This window comes from Pan troglodytes, chromosome 13 (genome assembly GCF_028858775.2).
Source record: "Pan troglodytes isolate AG18354 chromosome 13, NHGRI_mPanTro3-v2.0_pri, whole genome shotgun sequence".
NCBI lineage: Eukaryota > Metazoa > Chordata > Mammalia > Primates > Hominidae > Pan > Pan troglodytes.
Genome location: NC_072411.2, coordinates 44995418 through 45016988, shown reverse-complemented (window position 1 = coordinate 45016988; position 21571 = coordinate 44995418). Strand labels below are relative to the sequence as shown.

At 37.3% G+C, this 21571-nt stretch overlaps 1 protein-coding gene across 14 annotated transcripts in view; it reads right to left on the bottom strand.

The window, feature by feature from the left end:
- Positions 1–21571, bottom strand: part of KYNU (kynureninase) — a 159463-nt gene that overhangs the window by 76967 nt on the left and 60925 nt on the right. For 12 of the 14 annotated variants that reach the window (XR_010149734.1, XR_010149738.1, XR_010149733.1 and 9 more), the window contains 3 exons: positions 4546–4607; positions 3127–3198; positions 1601–1675 (listed from right to left, as the gene is read on the bottom strand). Coding sequence is in view for 8 of the 14 variants with exons in the window: in XM_515818.6 (XP_515818.4) it covers positions 1601–1675; positions 3127–3198; positions 4546–4607 (209 nt within the window). In the remaining 6 variants the exon portion in view is untranslated. The remainder of the gene's footprint in view (positions 1–1600; positions 1676–3126; positions 3199–4545; positions 4608–21571) is intronic. The other 2 variants (XM_016949755.4, XM_063790435.1) reach the window with 1 other exon arrangement.

Genomic DNA, 21571 nt, shown 5'->3' with positions numbered 1-21571 from the left:
CACTGCACCCAGCCATGAATTTTCTCCAGTGCTGTCTGATATGATTTTGAGGTCAATGCATCATTAATTACATTAATATTTGGGGGAAGCTCATTAAGATATTATCCTACAGTTTACTTTTAATTTTTAATTATCTTGGTATTTGCCAATTACTCTGCTCCGTGTTAAGAGAGTACGTGTGTGTGTGTGTGAGTGTGTATGTGTGTGGGTGTGAAATAAACTCTACTAGAAGAAACCAGGAATTTGTTTACAAAATGGGCATCAATAAAAATTGGCATCCCAATATTAATGGGATTGTTATTAAAATATCTGAATTATTAAGTGAAGTATACTTTATATAAAGAAAAGAATGTCATTAATTGTAAGTAAAATTGATAACTTGGCAATCCAAAACTCTTTATTCTTAAAATAATCTAATAAGGTTTACCCACCATAATTTCCAATAAAGTGGTAAGGAAAGTATTATAGATACTAATACTTAATTTATATCTTAAAAAATCAGTATTAAGCACATAAGAAATACATTTCTCAATGACAGGATACGGCCCTCTCTCATGTTGACTTGTTCTAGGTAATGCTCAACAGTGGTCCCAAGATTATGAGTAACTCATGAAACTCCACAATATTGGTCACTTATGTGATTATTAGCAGCTATGTTCATTTTTGCTAGAAAGTAACAATTTATATCCTCTCAATTTATATCCTCTCATGTGAGAACTTTTTATTCCATTAATTTATTGTATGTTGGCAAATGGAAGTGAATAGAGTACATCTTTAATTTATTCAAAGTAATTCTGGGTTGAAAGAAGTACTTGTCCAAACAATGACTAGCGGCCTGGGAGCATCTTATGTGAAACCTAAAATTTATTCTGTATGATTCGACTAGTGACAAATTACACAAGCTGCAGGGTTTAAATGTCAAAGTCTGTGAGCCTTTTATCTCTATTAATGTAAAGTACACATTTAGATCTTAGGTCAAGCCTGATTAGACACATGCTTTTGTTATCTGTTTAAATATAAAGGAGTCTCAGAGAATAAAGTAACTTTCCCAAAGTCACATACCCAGTAAACTGGAGAGTCTGAGATTTCACTGGAAATATTAGCCAGACTGTAAAGCCAAAGCTCTTCCCATTATACCACATCCCTTTCTCCACTATCCTAGTCTAAACACAAAGAAAATGTTTGATACTTAGAGTAAGAGGGGACATGAAATATAGTCACGATTCCATTTTAACAAATAATTCTGGTCTTTAGCATGATTTTAATGGCACCCATGGGCATGACATTTGGAATTGAAAATGATATACCAAATTTGTCACCCTTTTCCCATCCCATTGAAGAATATGGCAGAATCCAGTGGTATTAACAGAAAAATAGTTTGCTTGCCATATGGCTAGCTCTTGAAAAATGAAAATAAATACACATCTGAGTTATTCTCTATTTTAAGCAAAATGATCTAATAGTAACAGAAGTATAGGTCCTTCATGCTTTCTTGAAAGTTCCATTAAAGTAATGAAGATTTTAATAAACTTTTGAGGAAAATGAAGAAAAAATCAATACTAAACAAAGCATGACGAATATTTCTTTCTTTCTCATATACCTCTCTTGGCTTTATCATCCGCATACTTTCTTCAATGTTAAGTCCGTGAAGTTGTAGTTGTGACTCAATAGCATACTAAAAAGGAAAGATGATGTATTTATCAAATCAAGCTGAGAGCACAGAAGTACACTGAAATAACAAATAATAAAGTAAAAATAAGGGCATATTATTACATTAAATCCAAGGTGAAGGTTAAAACCCCTAAATAAAATACACAACAGAGAAGAACCACTTAATAAAATTCACATATAGAATTCTGAACATTCTTTGAGATAGAGGAAAACAGAGGGATCTCCTTGACTTAAGGAATTATAAGAGATTTTAGAATACGAAATTAAATCATCTAATCTAAGTCAAAACCAGAATTTGCAAAATAAGCAAAATGAATGGTAGGGACTTGTCATGCTTGAACATAGGATATAGAAATGGCTTACCCTAGGAAGAGTAAGTTAGCTAAAAAAAAGGCATCAAGAAGTTTACTTCATTAAGAGTACCAGATATGCATGTGGATAAGCCCCCACACCGACCTGGAATCTTTTGTAGATATTAGGATTTTGATCCATTTTAGTAAGATATTAGGGTTTTATTCCTTTTGACATAATTACTTGCCCTAAAATTACAACGGCTAGAATAAAAGACAGCAATAATATAGAGAAATAAAGTTTCTCTAACACCAAAACTAAAATATAAAATGTACTTTTAAAATTAATTAATTTATTTATTTATTATTTACTTTATAATAATAAAGTTTCTCTAACACCAAAACTAAAATATAAAATGTACTTTTAAAATTAATTAATTTATTTATTTATTATTTACTTTATAGAGACAAGGTCTCACTATATTGCCCAGGCTGTTCTCAAACTCCTGGGCTCAAGTGTTCCTCCTGCCTTGGTTTCCTGAAGTGTTGAGATAGCAGGAGTAAGCCACTGTGCCCAGCCTTACAATGTACTTTTATTTGTGTTTGTGTCTGAAACTATTAAATTTCTTATCAAGTAAGAATAAACATCTCATCATCAAGTAAAGTAATGTGACTTTTTTAGTAAATCACAAGAAATATTTTTAATCTCTAATAAATAATATTTTGATAATAATGGGCCAACATTTATGCTAGCATGCTATAAAAACAAACTGGACAAATAAAAGTTTATATTCCTATTCTATTTAGCTAAAGGGTTAAGCACTGGGGTTTGTATTGATTTGATTTCATAAAATAAAAGAGCAACAAGAATTAATAAAACATTTATAACTGCACTTGATTTAGAGCAGTGGTTTGCTCAATGTCTTTAAAAAGACTAATAAATCAATGTTCCTATTCCATCTTCTCTTCCCTTAACACGTGTTTTACTTTAACAAAAGAAATAAAGCTATAATCTATTAAAAAATTTAATCAAAAGCATTTGACAGATCTTTTTATTGTAAGATTGCTTGGAAAAGCCCAGTGAGTAAACATTCAAGTCAGGCAAATGATACACTGCTCTAGGAAGAGTAGAAAGAACATAAATACAATTTGAAGAAGTCCTTACATGATCAGAAGGGAAGGCTTTGGCTTCTAGAAGAATTTTATATCGTTTTGGCGTAGGCTTAAAAAATGATAACTGCAATAAAATGGATTTATTCAGAAAGCATTAATACACAATTTATACATTTGTTCATTTTATGTCACACTTTCATTTTACAATCTCCAGTATTTTAAAGACATTAATTAACTCAACATCTTAAGTGTTTGTCAGGGCTACCTTTTCAATTAGCCATGTTTCCAGTGAATTGCAAAGAGAAAGAAGATATTGGCTCAATTTGCTTATCAATGAAACAGCAAACTCGGGGGAAAATGTGAATGTGATAACGAATCCTCAAACTTTACTTATATATTAATTGATGAAACTTAAAATGATGATTAACTTAATCTGATGATTAACAACAAAAAAAGCTGTTAATTGAAAAATTATCTTCCCAAAGCATTTCATGATAATTTTGATGGCATGACACTGAAATATTATGGTCTATGTATGTCTTATTTGTATTGATAGTAGCTCATTTGTTCAGTGAAGCTCTTTCATTTCTCCACACAGTTCCTAGAGAGTGATATTGACAATAATAACAACGAAGATGATAGCTACTGTTAACTGAGTGTTGATCACTGGCCAGGGTACTAAAGCAATTTTCACATATTATTACATTTAATTCTCATGCAGATCTTTGAGGTAGATATTATTTTTCTCATTTTTACAAAGGAAAATACTAAGACTTAGAGATGCCAAAAGCCTTTTTCAACCTCAAATAAGCATTATGTAATTTAGCTGGGAGTCAAATCCAGGGATATCTGAACTTGTAGACATGTTTCCAAAACATACTTGAAAAAATGAAGTCAAGATTCTTTAAAGCATTGGGCAGACACCATTAAACACAACATCCCAAATAGATAATAGATTTGACACTTTAAGGTAAAACTGTTTATTGAGTAAGATGTAAGAAGTACTTTAAACACATTAACTCATTTAAGGTACTAGACCTCTTTTTAAAAATTTAATTCTCCAAGTCTTTTTTAACCTATATTAATATACAAAAGTATACTGATCCACTAACTCACTCTGCTGAAGCCAATAGAAAATTGTCTTTCCAAAAAGGTCAGTGCTTTGCTAGCATTGTACATCACTGTTTTGTAGGCTTGCGTGTAGTTTGCCTATTTACCCATTATGGCTCTTATTCTTTATTTTCCCAGACAAGAACTGTTCATTATTCTAAAGCTCTTCTCAAGAGTCAACTCTTCCATGATTAGGAAGAAGCTATTATATAACGGTCCAGCATTTCCTAGTAAAAATGAAAATAACCTCACAATTTATTTTTAAATAAGTAAACCCCCAGAAGCTCATGAATTAAAGATAGAAAAACATCAGATTCTGTAAATGAATGTGTTCTAAACATTAGTGGGAAAGAAAACTTACCATTAGAAGATGTAAATTTACAGTCAAAGCATTCATTAGGGCTATTTCTTTCTCATTGGCTCCTGTAAAATAAACATATCATAATTTAGATGTTTCTACTATGTCTAAAGATACTGAAAAAACAAAGTAGGAAGACTTCACTCAATCATTCTTAATGTCTTTAGAGATAAGGGCATATTTGATGTGTCATCATAAAGAAATGGAAGTTTTCCCACTTGACTCATTTTATCAAATGATATCTGGACTTAGATGCACACAGCTAGCTAAAATTAAATTTCTTTTATGATGTAGTAAATAACAACAAAATAATGAAGCATTTTCTTTTGCCTGTAAACTAAAAATGATATATCCTATTATCAGCTCAATTGTCAAATTCCCAAGGAGCATATTTTTGTGGTAAGTATATCTTCAAAGGAATCTAAAAAGATATTAAGGCCAATTACATTTTTAAAGTTCGTTGTTTCTAACATCAAATTAAAATGCACCTTTTATAAAAGGAGGCAAACTTTGTGAATCATAACTCACTGTTATTACAGTGAAATATATAACAAGACACAACAGCCGCATAGCAAATTATGACCCAAATAGCTCTGACATTTATTCATACACACTGAGATAAAAGATAATATAGACGTGTATTGTCTGATGAGAAAATATGCAAAAGATATCCACTACATAATTATTAATATAATCTGATCTAATTCCTGCTAACAAGGGTTTTGACACTAGAAACAGACCCAGAGACAGAGAATACATTGGTTACTTAAGAATTCAAAGCATAATCACAACAATAATAATAACTTCCATGTTTTGAGTCCTTATGATGTTTCTTCAAGGCAATTAGACCTGTGTAATAGAAATTATGCCCCTTTACTGTCACTGAGAAAAATGAGATGTGTACCTTAATGTTTTAAGGCTGAACTAGATGTTAGAGAAAATGTATAATACAAATCCTACATTTTGTATCCAGAGGGATATTTCTGAGAGAGTCCCATTTTAAAAGAATAGACAGTACATAGAATAAATCTAATTGACAGATTCCAGGATAGTTCACTAGAGGGGAGAAGCCATGTAAATAAGTATATAATTTAAGAATTTATATTTCAACATAGCCATTTAAGGAAGGGCCTGTATCTTTATTGGGTCAAGGAAAACTTCTTGTTGCATTTGCCACATAGATTTCTCCATTTGACAGACAAGGTTGATGAACAAGTGGTGGATGTTAAAAGATGTATCTCTGATCACTGTAAGGTGAATAATATCTAACGTCAAGGGGCAGTAAGAAAAATCTCACTGTATATTCCTAGAACTAAATAAAATTTGTCCTGGATATACTAAATAGATATGAATATAAGCTTATGTTGCATATAGTGACATATGCATTCTTCTTCTCCATGTTTCAAAGAGAAGATTTCTTTGAAATATGGTTTAAAAAATACTGCCATCTTCATTATATTTATTTCCCTACATTATTGTGGAGGCTAAAGCAACTCTATATTGGGTGTTAATCTGCCATGTTGACTTCTGGGTAACCCTTATTCTGGGAATGCCTTTAAGATTTCTATTTTAACTGCTGCTACCATAAATCCTGCCCTTAGGCAGATTCACATAGCATTCTTGCCTTTCCCTGAGAGGTTGACTTCAATTGTTCCACACAATCCTTCCCTATGTTTTACATATAAGTCATACGCGGTGGGTAATGGTACGGGGGTAATGGTACTATCTAATCTTGCTGTTGCCAGTTGCCAGGACATCATGACTTCTGTTTCTCACTCCCTATTAAATGTTTCTTTCTGAGAAACTGGATTTGTCCATCTCTTTCTTGGGCCTTTCAGCTTCCTCTGGTTTGGGGGATAGGTTTGCATAAACCTGTCGACCACAGAACAATTATAGGGTGAATTTTTACTGCTATTTCTAAAACAAACACTATCTAAAGTAACTTGATCTTACTCTTGACTCCCTGTTATTTGCACACATCTTTTTGGAAAACCATTTATTTAAAAAAAATGGCAGGGTGAGTGGAAGGAGGAAAGAAAAAGTAATATGAAGAAAAATACAGAATTAGTGGAAAGAGAAGCATTTTAAAGAATAAAGTGAGGAGAAAATAAAAGAAAAAATAATTATCACAAATAAAATCAAGAAATGGAAGAGGCAGGAAAAAGGAGGCTTTCTGTAGAAGCTCAGACATTCCATTTTTGCTTAAATATTATATTCTGATTAAAATGGATATAATGGTAGGCTGAGGCAGGAGGAATGCTTGAACCCAAGTGCTCAAGATGGGCCTGGGCAACATAGTGAGATTCTGTCTCTGCAAACAGTTTTTAAAAATTAGTCAGGTGTAGTGGCATGCTCCTATAGTTCCAGCTACTTTGGAGGCTGCGACAGGAAGAGTGCTTGAGGTTCCAGTGAACTATAAATTGCACCACTGCACTCCACACTCTAGCCTGGGTGACAGAGTGGAACCTGCATCTAAAAAAAAGCAAAAACAAAAACAAAGAAAGAAATAAGAAAACAAACAAACAAAAACAAATAAAAAGAAAAAGAAAAACATAAATGAAAAAAGAAAATTTGGATATAGGCTGGGCATGATGGTTTACATCTGTAATCCCAACACTTTGAGAGGCCAAGTTAGATGGATGGTTTGAGCTCAGGAGTTCAAGACCAGCCTGGGCAACATGGTGAGACCCTGTCTCTACCAAAAATACAAAAAACAGCTGGATGTGCATGCCTGTGTTCCCAGCTACTTGGAAGGCTGAGTTGGAGAATCGCTTGAGCCTGGGGAAGGTGGCGGGTCAGGAGAGGTAGCAGTGCACTTCAGCCAGGGTGACAGAGGGAGATTCTGTCTCAAAAAACAAAACAAACAAACAAACAAAACACGATACAGATTCCTGGACATTTTGGTTCTCCAAACAATACAGTGTTCATTTTGAATCACCTAAAATTTTTCTGGCTTGGGAATGCGATGCACCTACACACATGTTCCCCTCCAGATGTGCTGGGCAGAATTAAACTACACTTACACTTGGTATAGAGCTTCCCTCATTTCACTTTCAATGGCCTCCTCACACTTGGGCCAATTCTTTGTAAATAATCCCTTCCTGATTTGAACAATTTTTCTGTACACATATACAACATTATTGTACAATGGACCACTTTAAACTTAACTGAGCACATCACAAAATGCAATCTTCATCTGCTACTGATCTTTGTCCAAGGACAGGGTTAGTCCAACATGCAAGAATGTGTACACTTATAACTGGGGGTGGTGCAAATAGTAAAGTTTCAAAACATTAACAGAAGTGTTTACTACAAATATGACCTAAAGGCACTAAAGAATTTAGTGTTCTTAACATCAAAGAGCTACAACAGACTGATTTTTTAGTGTACAGGCATACTTTGTTTCATTGCTCTTCACTTCATTGTTTTTTGTTTTATTTTGTCACTCAGGTTGGAGTACAGAGGCATGATCACAGCTCACTGCAAACTCTGCCTCCGAAGGTCAAACAATCCTTCTACCTCAGTTACATGACATCCAGCTAATCTTTTGTATTTTTGGTAGAGACAGGGTTTTACCATGTCCAGGCTGGTCTCAAACTCCTGAGCTTAGGCTATCTTCCTGCCTTGGCTTCCCAAAGTGCTGAGGGGATTATAGGCATAGGCCACCACACCTGACCTTTTGTTTGTTTGTTTGTTTTTTAAACAAACTGTAGGTCTGTGGCAACCCTCCATCAACTGATCTTATCAGTGCCATTTTTCCAAAAGAATGTGCTCACCTCATGTCTCTGTATCACATTTTGATAATTCTTGCAATATTTCAAACTTCATTATTATTTCTGTGATCAATGATCTTTGATGTTAATACTGTAATTATTTTGGCATGCTACAAACCACATTCATATAAGACAGAGAACTTAATCAATAGATGTTGTGTGTTCTGACTGCTCCACTGATCAGCCCTTCCCCCATTTCTCTCCCACTTCTCCAGCCTCCCTGTTCCCTGAGACTCAACATTGAAAATAAGCCAATCAATAACCCTACAATGGCCTTTAGGTGTTCAAGTGAAAGGAAGTGTCACATGCCTGTCACTTTAAATCAAAAGCTGGACATGATTAAGCTTAGTGAGGCAGACATGTCAAAAGCCGAGGTAGGCTGAAAGCTAGGTCTCTTGTGCCAAACAGCCAAGTTGTAAATATAAAGATAATGTTCTTGAAAGAAGTTAAAATTGCTACTTCAGTGAACACAACAATGATAAGAAAGACCAACAGCCTTGATATGGTTTGGCTGTGTCCCCACTCAAATCTCATCTTGAATTCCCATGTATTGTGGGAGGGACCTGGTGGGACGTAATCATGGGGGCAGGTTTTTCCTGTGCTGTCCTCCTGATAGTGAATAAGTCTCATGAGATCTGATGGTTTTTAAAATGGGAGTTTCCCTACACAAGCTCTCTCTTTGCCTCCTGCCATCCATGTAAGATGTGATTTGCTCCTCCTTGCCTTCTGCCATGATTGTGAGGCTTCCCCAGCCAGGTGGAACTGTGAGTTCTCTGGTAAACCTCTTTCATTTGTAAATTGCCCAGTCTCAGGTATGTCTTTATCAGCAGCATGAAAACAGACTAAGACAGTAAATTAGTACCAGCAGAATGGGACATTGCTGAAAAGATACCCAAAAATGTGGAAGCAACTTTGGAACTGGGTAACATGCAGAGGTTGGAATGGTTTGGAGGGTTCACAACAAGACAGGAAAATGTGGGAAAGTTTGGAACTTCCTAGAAACTTGTCAAATGGCTTTGACCAAAATGCTGATAATGATATGGACAATGAAATCCAGGCTGAGGTAGTCTCAGATGGAGATGAGGAACTTGTTGGGAACTGGAGCAAAGGTGACTCTTGTTATGTTTTAGCAAAGAGACTGGTGACATTCTGCCCCTGCCCTAGAAATTTGTGGAACTTTGAACTTGAGAGGGATTATTTAGGGTGTCTGACAGAAGAAACTTCTAAGCAGCAAAGCATTCAAGATGTGATTTGGGTACTGTTAAAGGCATTCCATTTGAAAAGAGAAACAGAGCATAAAAGTGTGGAAAATTTGCAGCCTGACAACACGATAGAAAAGAAAATCCAAATTTCTGAGAAGAAATTCAAGGTAGCTGCAGAAATTTGCATAAGTAACGAGGAGCAGAATGTTAATCCCCAAGACAATGGGGAAAATGTCTCCAGGGCATGTCAGAGGTCTTCATGGCAGCTCCTCCCATCACAAGCCCAGAGGGCTAGGAGGAAAAAGTGGTTTCATGGGTGGGACCCAGAGCCCACCTGCAGTGTGCAGACTAGGGACTTGGTGCCCTGAGTCCCAGCCACTCCAGCCATGGCTGAAAGGGGCCAAGGTACAGCTCAGTCTGTGGCTTCAAAGGGTGCAAGCCTCAAGCCTTGGCAGCTTCCACATGGTGTTGAGCTTGTGAGTGCACAGAAGTCAAGGTTTGGGCACCTCTGCCTAGATTTCAGAAGATGTATGGAAATGCCTGGCTGTCCAGGCAGAAGTTTGCTGTAGAGGTGGGATCCTCATGGAGAACCTCTGCTAGGGCAGTGCAGAAGGGAAATGTGGGGTGGCAGCCCCCACACAGTGTCCCTACTGGGACACCACCTAGTGGAGCTGTGAGAAGAGGGCCACTGTCCTCCAGTCCCCAGAGTGGTAGATCCACTGACAGCTTGCAACATGCGCCCAGAAAAGCCACAGATACTCAACACCAGCCCATGAAGGCAGCTGGGAGTGAGGCTGTACCCTGCAAAGCCACAGGGGTGGAGCTGCCCAAGACCACATGGAAACCCACCTCTTGCATAGCATGACCCAGATGCGAGACATAGAATCAAAGATCATTTCAGAGCTTTAAGATTTGACTGCCCCACTGGATTTTGGACTTGCATGGGGCCTGTAGCCCCTTTGTTTTGGCCAATTTCTCCCATTTTGAACAGTTGTATTTACCCAGTGCCTGTACCTCCATTGTATTTAAGAAATAATTAACTTGCCATTTATCTTACAGGATCATAGGCAGAAGGGACCTTCCTTGTCTCAGATGAGACTTTGGACTGTGGACTTTTGAGTTAATGCTGAAATGAGTTAAGACTTTGGGGGACTGTTGGAAAGGCATGACTGGTTTTGAAATGTGAGGACATGAGATTTGGGAGGGGCCAAAGGTGGAATGATATGGTTCGGTTGTGTCCCCACCCGAATCTCATCTTGAATTCCCACATGTTGTGGGAGGGACCTGGTGGGAAGTAATTGAATCAAGAGGGAAGGTCTTTCCTGTGCTGTCCTCCTGATAGTAAATAAGTCTCATGAGATCTGATGGTTTAGAAAAGGGGAGTTTCCCTACACAAGCTATCTCTTTGCCTGTCGCCATCCACATAAGATGTGACTCTCTCCTCCTTACCTTCTGCCACTGTCATGAGGCTTCCCCAGCTATGTGCAACTATGAGTTCTCCATTAAACTTCTTTCCTTTGTAAATTGCCCAGTCTTGGGTATGTCTTCATCAGCGGCTAAAAACAGACTAATACAAGCCTTATTGCTGATATGGAGAAAGTTTGAGTGATCAGGTCAGATGATCAAACCAGCCCAAACATTCCATTAAGCCAAAGCCTAAACCAGAGCAAGGCCTCAATTCTCTTCAATTCTTTGAAGCTTGACAGAGGTGAGGAAGATGTGAAAGAAAAGTGTGAAACTAGCACAGGTTGGCTCATAAGGTTTAAGGAAAGAAACTTAGAAGTTCAAGGTGGACATAGGTCCCAAGAAGAGGAGTACATAGCATAGGAGCCAGGCAGTGACCAGGGTGCAGCAGTGCCACTCCCTGCATAGGGTCCAGGTGCACTTGTGTATCATGAAATGCAGATCCTTTTATTGATGATTTCTTCAGTGGACACAATTATTAGATCTTAAAAATCTGGTCATTTCAATTGAGAAAATAGAGGCAACTACTCTTTGTAAATAAAGAGGCATCCAGGCCTGACTTGGAGGACCCAATGATACAAGAAACTTTGAAGAGCAGTCTCTCAACAGGGCATCATGACAGCAGCAAACTGAACCCTGCCTTTTTCAGCCTATAGCTATATTGCCTTTCATGATGCCCATGGTATTTCTGTAGATGATGCCAGCAAAAGGGAGAAAGTCCATGGTTTTACTCCAGGTTTCTTATAAACTTACATATAATTATAGCACACAGCATTATCAGCAGAAATGCAAACTGTAATCATTGCCAAAGAGTATATTACTAGGGGAAGGAGTAATTGCTTCTTCAATCTTCTTTGGAATAATCCCTCATTTGGGCCCAAATGAAGTATGCCCAGGATAATCTTTAGATGAAAAAAACCTGACCTATCATCTTTCTCAACCAAGTCAATGGAATGAATGTTTTTGCATTCCAAAGTTTTGGGCCCATTCAAGGGATCAAGGTAATGGGCAAGGAAGGCAATGTCATGGACCATCTCAGAAGAGCTGGGAAAAAGGCTGTTAAAGAAACAGCAATATCCAGGGAAGCGCTGTTTGGGACATTAGCTTTTATTCCGATGTCTTCAACTATTTTTTAAAAAGACACAGTACAGTAAGCTTGAAGAGGAAATCCCATCTGCAATAGAAAAAATGGAATGCTTCTATAACACAGGTGTGTAGTGGTGAGTTTTAAGTGAATTTGTCTGGTTCCTACTTGAAAATCTTCCTCTCTCAAGGTTTCAGTTTAGAGAACTCCACTGAAGTTTTCTTGGGAACCTCAGAGGTGTCTGCGTTAGCAAGATGACTTAAGATTACGCATACTGAGGTCATTTCCAGGTTGATTGTGTTGGGGGTCTGTAAGGGTGGCTGAAAAAAGCAACAAAAGGATATACTGTTTGACATTACTCACAGGAGTTGCTTGGGGAAGGGTGAGGTGAGAATCAGCCCACAAAAGGGTACCATGAAATTACTAATAAACTTGTCTCAAGTTGGCTATTTGAAATACAAAAAGTGCAAGGTGAAACAGTTAAGTGCTGATGGAGAATTTGCAGCAAGTTACCCAGAAAATCAAGCTAAGATCATTGATGCAGGCTTCACTAAACAACGGATTTTCAGTGTAGATGAATGAGTCCTCTCTTGGAAGAAGACGCTATCTAGGACTTTATGGCTAGAAAGGAGGACTCAGCTACAAACCTTTAAGGGACAGGCAGAATCTTATTCGAGATTAACGTAGCTAATGACTTTAAGTTTAGGCCAATATTTATTTACCATTCAAAAAATCCTAGGGCTCTTAAGAATTATGCTAAATCTACTCTTCCTGTGCTTTATAAGTGAAACGACAAAGCCTGGACGACAGGCCACCTATTTATAGCATGGTTTGCTGACTATGTTAAGCTCACTGTTGAGACCTAATGCTCAGAAAAAAAAATATTTTCAAAACATTTAGTGCTTATTGACAATGCACATAGTCGCCCAAGAGCTCTGATAGAGATGTACAAGGATATTAAACTTTTCAAGTTTGCTAACACAATATCCATTCTGCAGTCCATGGATCATGGAGTAATTTTGACTTTCAAGTAGTATTCTTTAAGAATAAAATTTGGCAGCTGGGTAGGGTAATCCCAGCACTTTGGGAGGCCTAGGCAGGTGGATTGGTTGAGCTCAGGAGTTTGAGACCAGCCTGAGCAAAATGGTGAAACCCCATTTTTACCAATGATACAAAAATTAGCCAGGCATGGTCGCTTGTACTTGTGGTCCCAGGTACTCGGGGGAAGCTGAGGCCAGAGAATTGCCGGAGCCCAGGAAATCAAGGCTGCAGTGAGCTGATTGCACCACTGTATTCCAGCCTGTGTGACAGAGCAAGACTCTGTCTCAAAAATAAAAAATAAAATAAAAAACAAAATACAAAAATTAAAATTAAAAATTTGGAAAAAAGGCCAGGTGTGGGGTGGCTTATGCCTGTAATCCTAGCACTTTGGGAGGCCAAAGTGGGTGGATCACCCAAGGTCAGCAGTTTGGGACCAGCCTGGTCAACATGGTGAAACCCCACCTCTACTGAAATTATAAAAATTAGCCAGGGATGGTGGTGCATGCCTGTAATCCCAGCTACTCGGGAGTTTGAGACAGGAGAATCACTTGAACCTGGGAGGCAGAGGTTGCAGTGAGCCGAGATTGCGCCACGGCACTCCAGCCTGAGTGATAGAGACTGCTTTTCCAAAAAAAAAAATTAAATAGAATTAAAAAAAGCATTTTGTGAGGATATTGTTGCCACAGATAGTGATCCCTCTGATGGATCTGAGCAAAGTCAGTTGAAAACCTTCTGGAAAGGATCCACCATTCTAGATGCCACTAAGAACATTCATGATTATTGGGAGGAGGTCAAAATATCAACATGAACAGGAACTGGGGAGAAGTTTATTCCAACCCTCATGGATGACTGATAGGCTCAAGGCTTCAGGTGGAGGAAATAATTGCAGATGTAGTGGAATAGCAAGAGAACTAGAATTAGAAGTGGAGCCTGAAGATGTGACTGAATTGTTGCAATCTCATAATAAAACTTCAACAGATGAGGGGTTGCCGCTTACGAAAGTGCAAAGAAAAATGGTTAAGATTTTGAAGATGGTGAAGATGCTGTGAACATTGTTGAAATGACAACAAAGGATTAAAATGTTTCATTAACTTAATTGATAAAGCAGTGGCAGGATTTCAGAGGATTGCTTCAAATTTTGAAAGTTCTACTGTGAGTAAAATACTATCAAATAGCATCACAAGCTACAGAGATTTCTTCCATGAAAGGAAGACTCAGTTAACATGGCAAACGTGACTGCTATCTTATTTTAAGAAATTGCCACAGCCACTCCAGCATTCAGGTAACACCATCCCAATTGGTCAGCAGCCATTAATATAGAGGCAAGACACCCCATATCAGCAAAAAGATTACAGCTCACTGAAGGTTCAGATGATTGTTAGCATTTTTTAGCAATAAAGTATTTTTTAAATTAAGGTATCCACATTGCTTTTTAGATGCAATGCTATTGCATACTTAATAGACTACAGTATAGTGTAAACATAACTTTTATATGTACTGTTTAACCAAAAATTTGTGTGATTCACTTGATTACAATATTTGCGTTACTGCAGCAACCTGGAACCAAGCCACAATACCTTTGAGGTATGTCTGTATTTTCAAAAGATTATTTACCTAATTGGCCTATCTTTTTTGGTTCAAATTAGATTTCTGAAACCAATATTGTCCTAAGATGTTTCAATATCATCATTTCACTAACAATCTTTTTTTAAAAAAGTTAACCAAAGTTTATTCAAGTTGTTTTTCTTCACTCATTTACTTTTTCCTAATTATTTTGAATTAATGTGGAAACATCAAGAGCTCCAGTTATGTTGGGGCAAAATTTTTAAAATGCTTCTGGAGCGCTTAGCAGGTTTTGAAAGGATCTTTACTTTATCAGATCATCTATGACTCACTGCAATAAATGTCAAGATTTAAATCACTTCTGAGATGAGTGTGAGCCAGTGCTCTAATCCAAAGAGTGCTTCTCTGCTTATTTATTCCTTGTTTATTTATTTATTGAACATCATATTTTTGCTTTACCAGAAGATAAAACTTCTGGTCTCAAAGACTGGCAAGCTAATGTTTATGGATCCCTTAAGTATTTCAGCACTTCTAATTATGTGACTTGTATTATTTCAGCATGCATAGCAACTCAATAAGGTACCTACTCTAATTCTCTTCATTTCATAAAGAGGAAACTGATGTGCAAAGAGATGAACTAACTGACCAAAAGTCTCGTAGAAGAAAAATAAAATAAGAATGTTCTTTCAGGGTTAAAGCATTGTTTACAGAAAATACTCTGTGTATTTGACTTGAGACTGAGGATCTTAACCAACTTCCCTCTGTGTCTTTTTAATCCTAACATAATTTCAAATCTCTTGCAAAGTGGGGATGACAAGGCCCCAAGCTGTTTACCATCGGATAAGAGGGTTCATTACAAGTCTCATAACTGCCATACCATGTTCTGTATATTTTATTTAGCAGATGCAAATGTTATTGTGGATTTGGCTGTAAGGTTTGTAATTAGGCTAAGTCCAAGAACTTTACCTTCCATTTTTCAAGTAACGAATTTCAGCGGCCTCTAGAGGTGGCTGGTACATGACTGAGGGTCTGCAGCTGTGGGGGGATAGCTTCCAGGGATTATTGCTTCTCTGAGGGTCAGCCACAGATTTCATAAAGCAAATTTATGTTCACATTACACCATTTTTATAACCTTGAATGCATGTAGCTAACCCTGTGTGATTTTTATCTATCCAGGGAGAAGTAAGCTTAATAATAATATTAATAATATTCTTCAGCAATTTTATTTCTACCATCTTGATAATATGACATTAATTATAAGGGAAAGTTATTCCATGTTTTGAAGAATTATTGGCTCTCTATAAAATGTTTCATTAATAGTTTTTCTTCTCATCTGAAATTGAATTTTTTCTACTTCTATGAATAAATATGGTTGGTTATTATTTCTTTCTCTTCTCTATCCACACTATCAATTTGTACACATAATAATTTTTATTATCCTCCTGGTAACTTCTTTTTAAAATTTTTTATGGTAAACTAAAGGCTGTGGTTTTAAGTACCTGGAAGACTCAATCACGACCCAAAATATACAACTTGTCTGTTTGCTCATGACACATTTAGACAACCTGGTGTTACAGTAGGTAGTCAGGCAGACATGAGCAGGGCAGGCATCTCCCTCCCATCACCAGGAATGTCAGGTGATGGTCAGGCAGTTGTTAACTGTCTCTCTAAAATAATAATTGGTTGCAGCCAGTGCCAGGGAAAGACAGTCTCCCAAAAGATAGAAAAAAACCTGAAACTGGTGATCAGCAGTTTCCCAATATCTCAGGATTTGGGTGAGTGGGCTCAAGCATGTACATTAAGAGGCAAAATGGCCAAGCTTTAATGTCTCTTATGTGACCTTCTAGGGACATTCAGCTGGTAAGGGAAGAATGCCTCAAGTGAGCATGCACATATCTCCAGTAAACACACTGTGCATGCAGCCCCTCCCAAGTGCTACCAGGCCAATGTGCATGAGGACAGCCCATCCCAAGAGAAGAATCAGGGGAGAAGGGACACAAGTCTCCAGAAGCATGCCAAAATACAAAACCCAAAGTCAAAGGTCAAACCATGCACTTGATCTCTCAAGTTGCCCACTTGGCCCTTTCAAGTGTACTTTACTTCTTTTCATTCCTGCTCTAAAACTTTTTAATAAACTTTCACTCCTGCTCTAAAATTTGCCTTGATCTCTCCTGCCTTACGCCCCTCAGTTGAATTATTTCTTCTAAAGAGGCAAAAACCGAGGTTGCTGCAGACCCATATGGATTTGCTGCTAGTAACCCTAGCAAGTAGAAAAAATAAATTTGGCCTTTGCTACTCTTTACTGCAGTTACTACACAATTATTTTAATTATTTCATCATTTAAACTGCACTTACTTCCAAAGAGGGTTTCAGATAATTCGTAATACAAAACTACTTGAGGAAGAATGATAGAAAGTAGCAACACAATAAATGCAGATGAGAAACAAATTAGAATTTATTAAATATTTTTGTTACTTCAAACTTGATCAAATTTTTCTCAGAACTTCTTAGTAACCAAGGCAAAACGAGAAGCTGCATGGAGTTTGCAAACAAAATGAACACACACACAAAAACACATTCGAAAAGAGTCTATTTGAGTGAAGTTACACATTTTTCTTTTTTTTTTTTTTCTGTCACCCAGGATGTAGTGCAGCAGCATGATCATGGCTCACTGTAGCCTCAAACTCCCAGGTTCCAGCAACTTTCTCACCTCAGCCTTTCGAATAGCTGGGTCTACAGGCATGTACCACCATGCCTGGGTAATTTTTGTATATCTGTATTTCTTGCAGAGATGGAGTTTCACCATGTTGCCCAGACTGGTCTTGAACTCCTGGGCTCAAGCAATTCTCCTTCCTTACCTTCCCAAAGTGTTGGGATTACAGGTGTGAGCCACTGTGCCTCATTTATTCATTTTTTCAATTTGACTTAAGTGAGGACCATTTCTCTGACTAATATGTATTTAATTTTGGAAGTTAAAAAATTTTGGAGCTAATAGTATGATCTGAAAGACCAAAACAGATGCTCCTTTATCGATAAAGATGGATCCAGTGGTTTAGGAAACTAAATTACCTACGGGTCAGGTCATGGGTTCAGGGCCCATCCAGCATGGCAAATCTCTTAAATTCCTGTGGCTCTAAACTCCCTAACCATAGGAGCTATCACACCCTTCCTAACTCTGATTTACAACCCAGACCACTGAAGAGACTTCAAATAAAATGTGACAATGCATTTGTCATATAAGGTTTGAGGCTTTGGGAAAGTTATAAATATTTTCTTTATGAAGTTTCAGGTCTACAAAACTCACTTTGCCCATTTTAAGAAATAATTGTTATCTTCTATATCCCACATTATATTTTGGGACCAAACACATCTAATTTAACTAATGCAGCATTCAAAGACAAAAATGTAGAAAACTAAATGAATTTTGTCCCATAGGTGTGTCATAACAAGAAATGTTTGGTTTTTCTTCTCAGTTCAGGGTACAAGACTCCTAAAACCCTTGGATATTCCAAGTGGTAAAAGTATTTTTTGTTATTCATAACAAGCTCCCTTAGATCACAGGAGAGTTGATGCTAATGAAGTGACTTAAGTTGGGGCCCTGAGAGACGTCTCACGATGGGGGGCTGCCCATCAAAAAGACCAAGTGATCAGAGGGAGTAGAGGTGAAACTTTTAGCTCTACCCACTGACCTCCCAGAGGGAGAGGAGGGCTGGGATTGAGCTTTATAAAAACAGTAAGACTCAGAGAGGTTCTGGGCTGATGAACACATTTAAGTACCAAGAGAGTGGCAGGCTCAGAGAAGGCATGGAAGCTCCCTCATTTCCATGCCCTATGCATCTCTTTCATTGGCTGTTTCTGAGTTGTATCTTTATAGTAAACTGGCAAACATAAAGTAAAGTGAAAGTAAAGTTCTGAAATTGCTCTAGCAAATTATGGAGCCTGCAAAGGGCACTGTGGAAATCCCTGAATTTACAGCTGGTGCGTCTAAAGTAAGGGTGGTTTCTAGGATTTTTGACTGGCATCTGAAGTGGCGGCAGTCTTGTGGGCCAGAATATAAATTATATTACTGTGTGGTTTTTCAAAGACAGGCAGAAAACCCCTACAGCTATGGTTGACAAATTTGCTTTTAAAAATTTAAAATAAGCTTAATCCCTTTAGTTTTCTAAACAAGACTGAATATGTATAGTCTTTCTCTTATTTTTTGTTTTTCCTTAGTAACAATAACGAAAGGTGACAGGTTTGAAATTTCAGTGATCTTTATGTGTCATACATGTATTTATGTGTCAACAAGGCTCTTGGACATTTAATAAGTTGCAATAGAGCTGTAAACTTTCAAATGGTCAAAGGACATCTTTTTGCAGGATTTATTGGCTTCATAAATAAATCTCATTGAATAATATCACTTTACCACTTCCCTGGCTTGTATATAAACATTCTAACTTCTCTTCAGAGGATGATAAATATTAAGAACAAAATAACAGGATTAGAATGCAGTTTATGTTCTGAAAGCAAACTGAATAAAGTGAAAAAAAATTCACAGCTAAGAGAAGCACATATTCTCTGGTCAAATTAAATGCAAATTCTTTTTCCAGTTTTTTTGTTTACATATTAGAATATTTGAATGTCTAGAATTGGCTTCTAACAAATGAACAAAAATGAAGGATTTATTACACAAATATTTCGCACACTTTTAAATGCAATTCAGGATTGTTCAGAGAATTCTCTCCATCAGAATATGTACTGCTCTAGGTAATTCTGACAGCCTGATCAAGTGCACTGTGTTTTGAGAATCTACTGGTGTGGGAGGAGATTCTTGGTTTTGGCCTTTACTGGATCTGGCTGTCAAAGATTCTGGCCCTGGGTTCCAGACTTAAGCATCCAGGGCTGCCCAGATTAGCCCTGGGGCTTCTTGGTAAAGTCTTTGACTCAAGTCCTACACTGAGCCTGACTCCACGTGAGCTGCCCCCAAAATACTGCTTTCTGATTTCTGACTGTTCCTTTCTTCAATAATGGTTGTAAATTTCTGGTCTATGCAGATTTCTATTTACTTATTTTTAACTGCTGCTATATGTTTGTTAATTTTTTTTTCAATCACTTCTCAGTATTTGTCATAGAATGGAGAATTTTCGGTTTGTACTCAATCTGTTATCTTTTCTTTTTCTTTTTTCTTTTTTGTTTTTTTTTTTTTTTTGTGAGATGGAGTCTCGCTCTGTCACCAGGCTGGAGTGCAGTGGCACAATCTCAGCTCACTGCAACCTCCACCTCCCAGGTTCAAGCGATTCTGCCTCAGCCTCCTGAGTAGCTGGGATTTCAGACACGTGCCACAATGCCCGGCTAATTTTTGTATTTTTAGTAGAGACAGCATTTCACCATGTTGGTGAGGCTGGTCTCAAACTCCTGACCTTGTGATCTGCCCGCTTCAGCCTCCCAAAGTGCTGGGATTACAGGCATGAGCCACCACTCCCAGCCTCAATCTATTATCTTAAACTAGAAGTTGATATTCTGATCTACAATATAGTCACACAAAACCAATAGAAATTTGTATAATGTAATGATTAATAATAATTGGTAGGAACTTGAGTTTGCTTTTGTTTACAACTCTTCTACTGAGGTTTGAGGGGTTTGTTTTGTTTTATTTTGTTTGAGACAGGGTCTTACTCTGTCACCCAGGCTGGAGTACAATGGTACAATCATGGCTCATTGCAGCCTCCACCTCCTGAGCTCCTGCCTCAGCCTAAAAAGTAGCTCAAACTACAGGTATGAGCCACCCACACCCCACTAATTTTTCTTTCTTCTCTTATTTATTTTATTTATTTATTTATTTATTTATTTTGTAGAGACGGGGTCTCACTATTTTGCCTCAACTGGTCTTGAACTCCTGGGCTTAAGTGATCCTCTCGCTTTGGCCTCTCAGTGTTGGAACTACAGGTGTGAGCCACTATGCCTGGCCCCCTATAAAGTTATTTAAAAAATTTAATAGGTTAACATATTCATATGGTCATAAACTAAAAACAGATTTCTTTTTTCTTTTTTTAAAAAATTTTCCACACAACATGGATGTATAAAAATAGATTTTCATGAAAAGTTTTGTAATTTGGGCATAATAAACATGAGTGTTGTTGAATCAAGTTTAGCCTAAAGCTATCTACTTACATATTTCAAGTTTGGCTTAAAGGTTTCTCTGTGCATAGTGAACTATAACCTAAATGGAGATGTAAACAAACTGTAACCCGCTCCAGTGCTAATCACCGCATTTTGGCAAAGAAGAGAAACTGTTCAAACCCTGCTCAAATAAGGCAAATGCTGAGCTGTAAACAACCTGGCTGTTTCTGTACCTCACTTCCCTTCTCTGTATGTCACTTTCCTTTTTCTATCCATAAATCTTCTTCCACCACGTGGCTGCGGTGGAGTATCTCTGAGTCTATTATGGCTTGGGAGGCAGCCCAATTTGTGAATCGTTCTTTGCTCAATTATACTCTGATAAATTTAATTTGGTTAAGGATTTTCTTTTAACAGATTTAAACAAAATTATGGGAGGATACTGTTTTGGAGTGAGCTCATGCACTAGGACCCCACAGACCAGACCAAACCAAAAAGCAGTCACTTATGATAAACGTGACATAATAAAAAATAAGACTTCAAGGAAACAGATATATCCTAGAACAGACTAGGTTTTGTTTTTCTCCTGTAAACAGGATATTCCAGCATGAGGAGGTACCCTCTACTCTAACCCGTAAAAAAAAAAATTACCGAAGTCCTTGTTCCTATCTTACAAAATCCACTATTATGCTATTTTCCGGTGGGTTTTGAAACCAAATAAGGACATTTATGATGGTGATAGTTACATCAATGACTAAAGTTTTGGTCAATCTCTCAAAATTGAGAAGATGACCAAAAAGGGA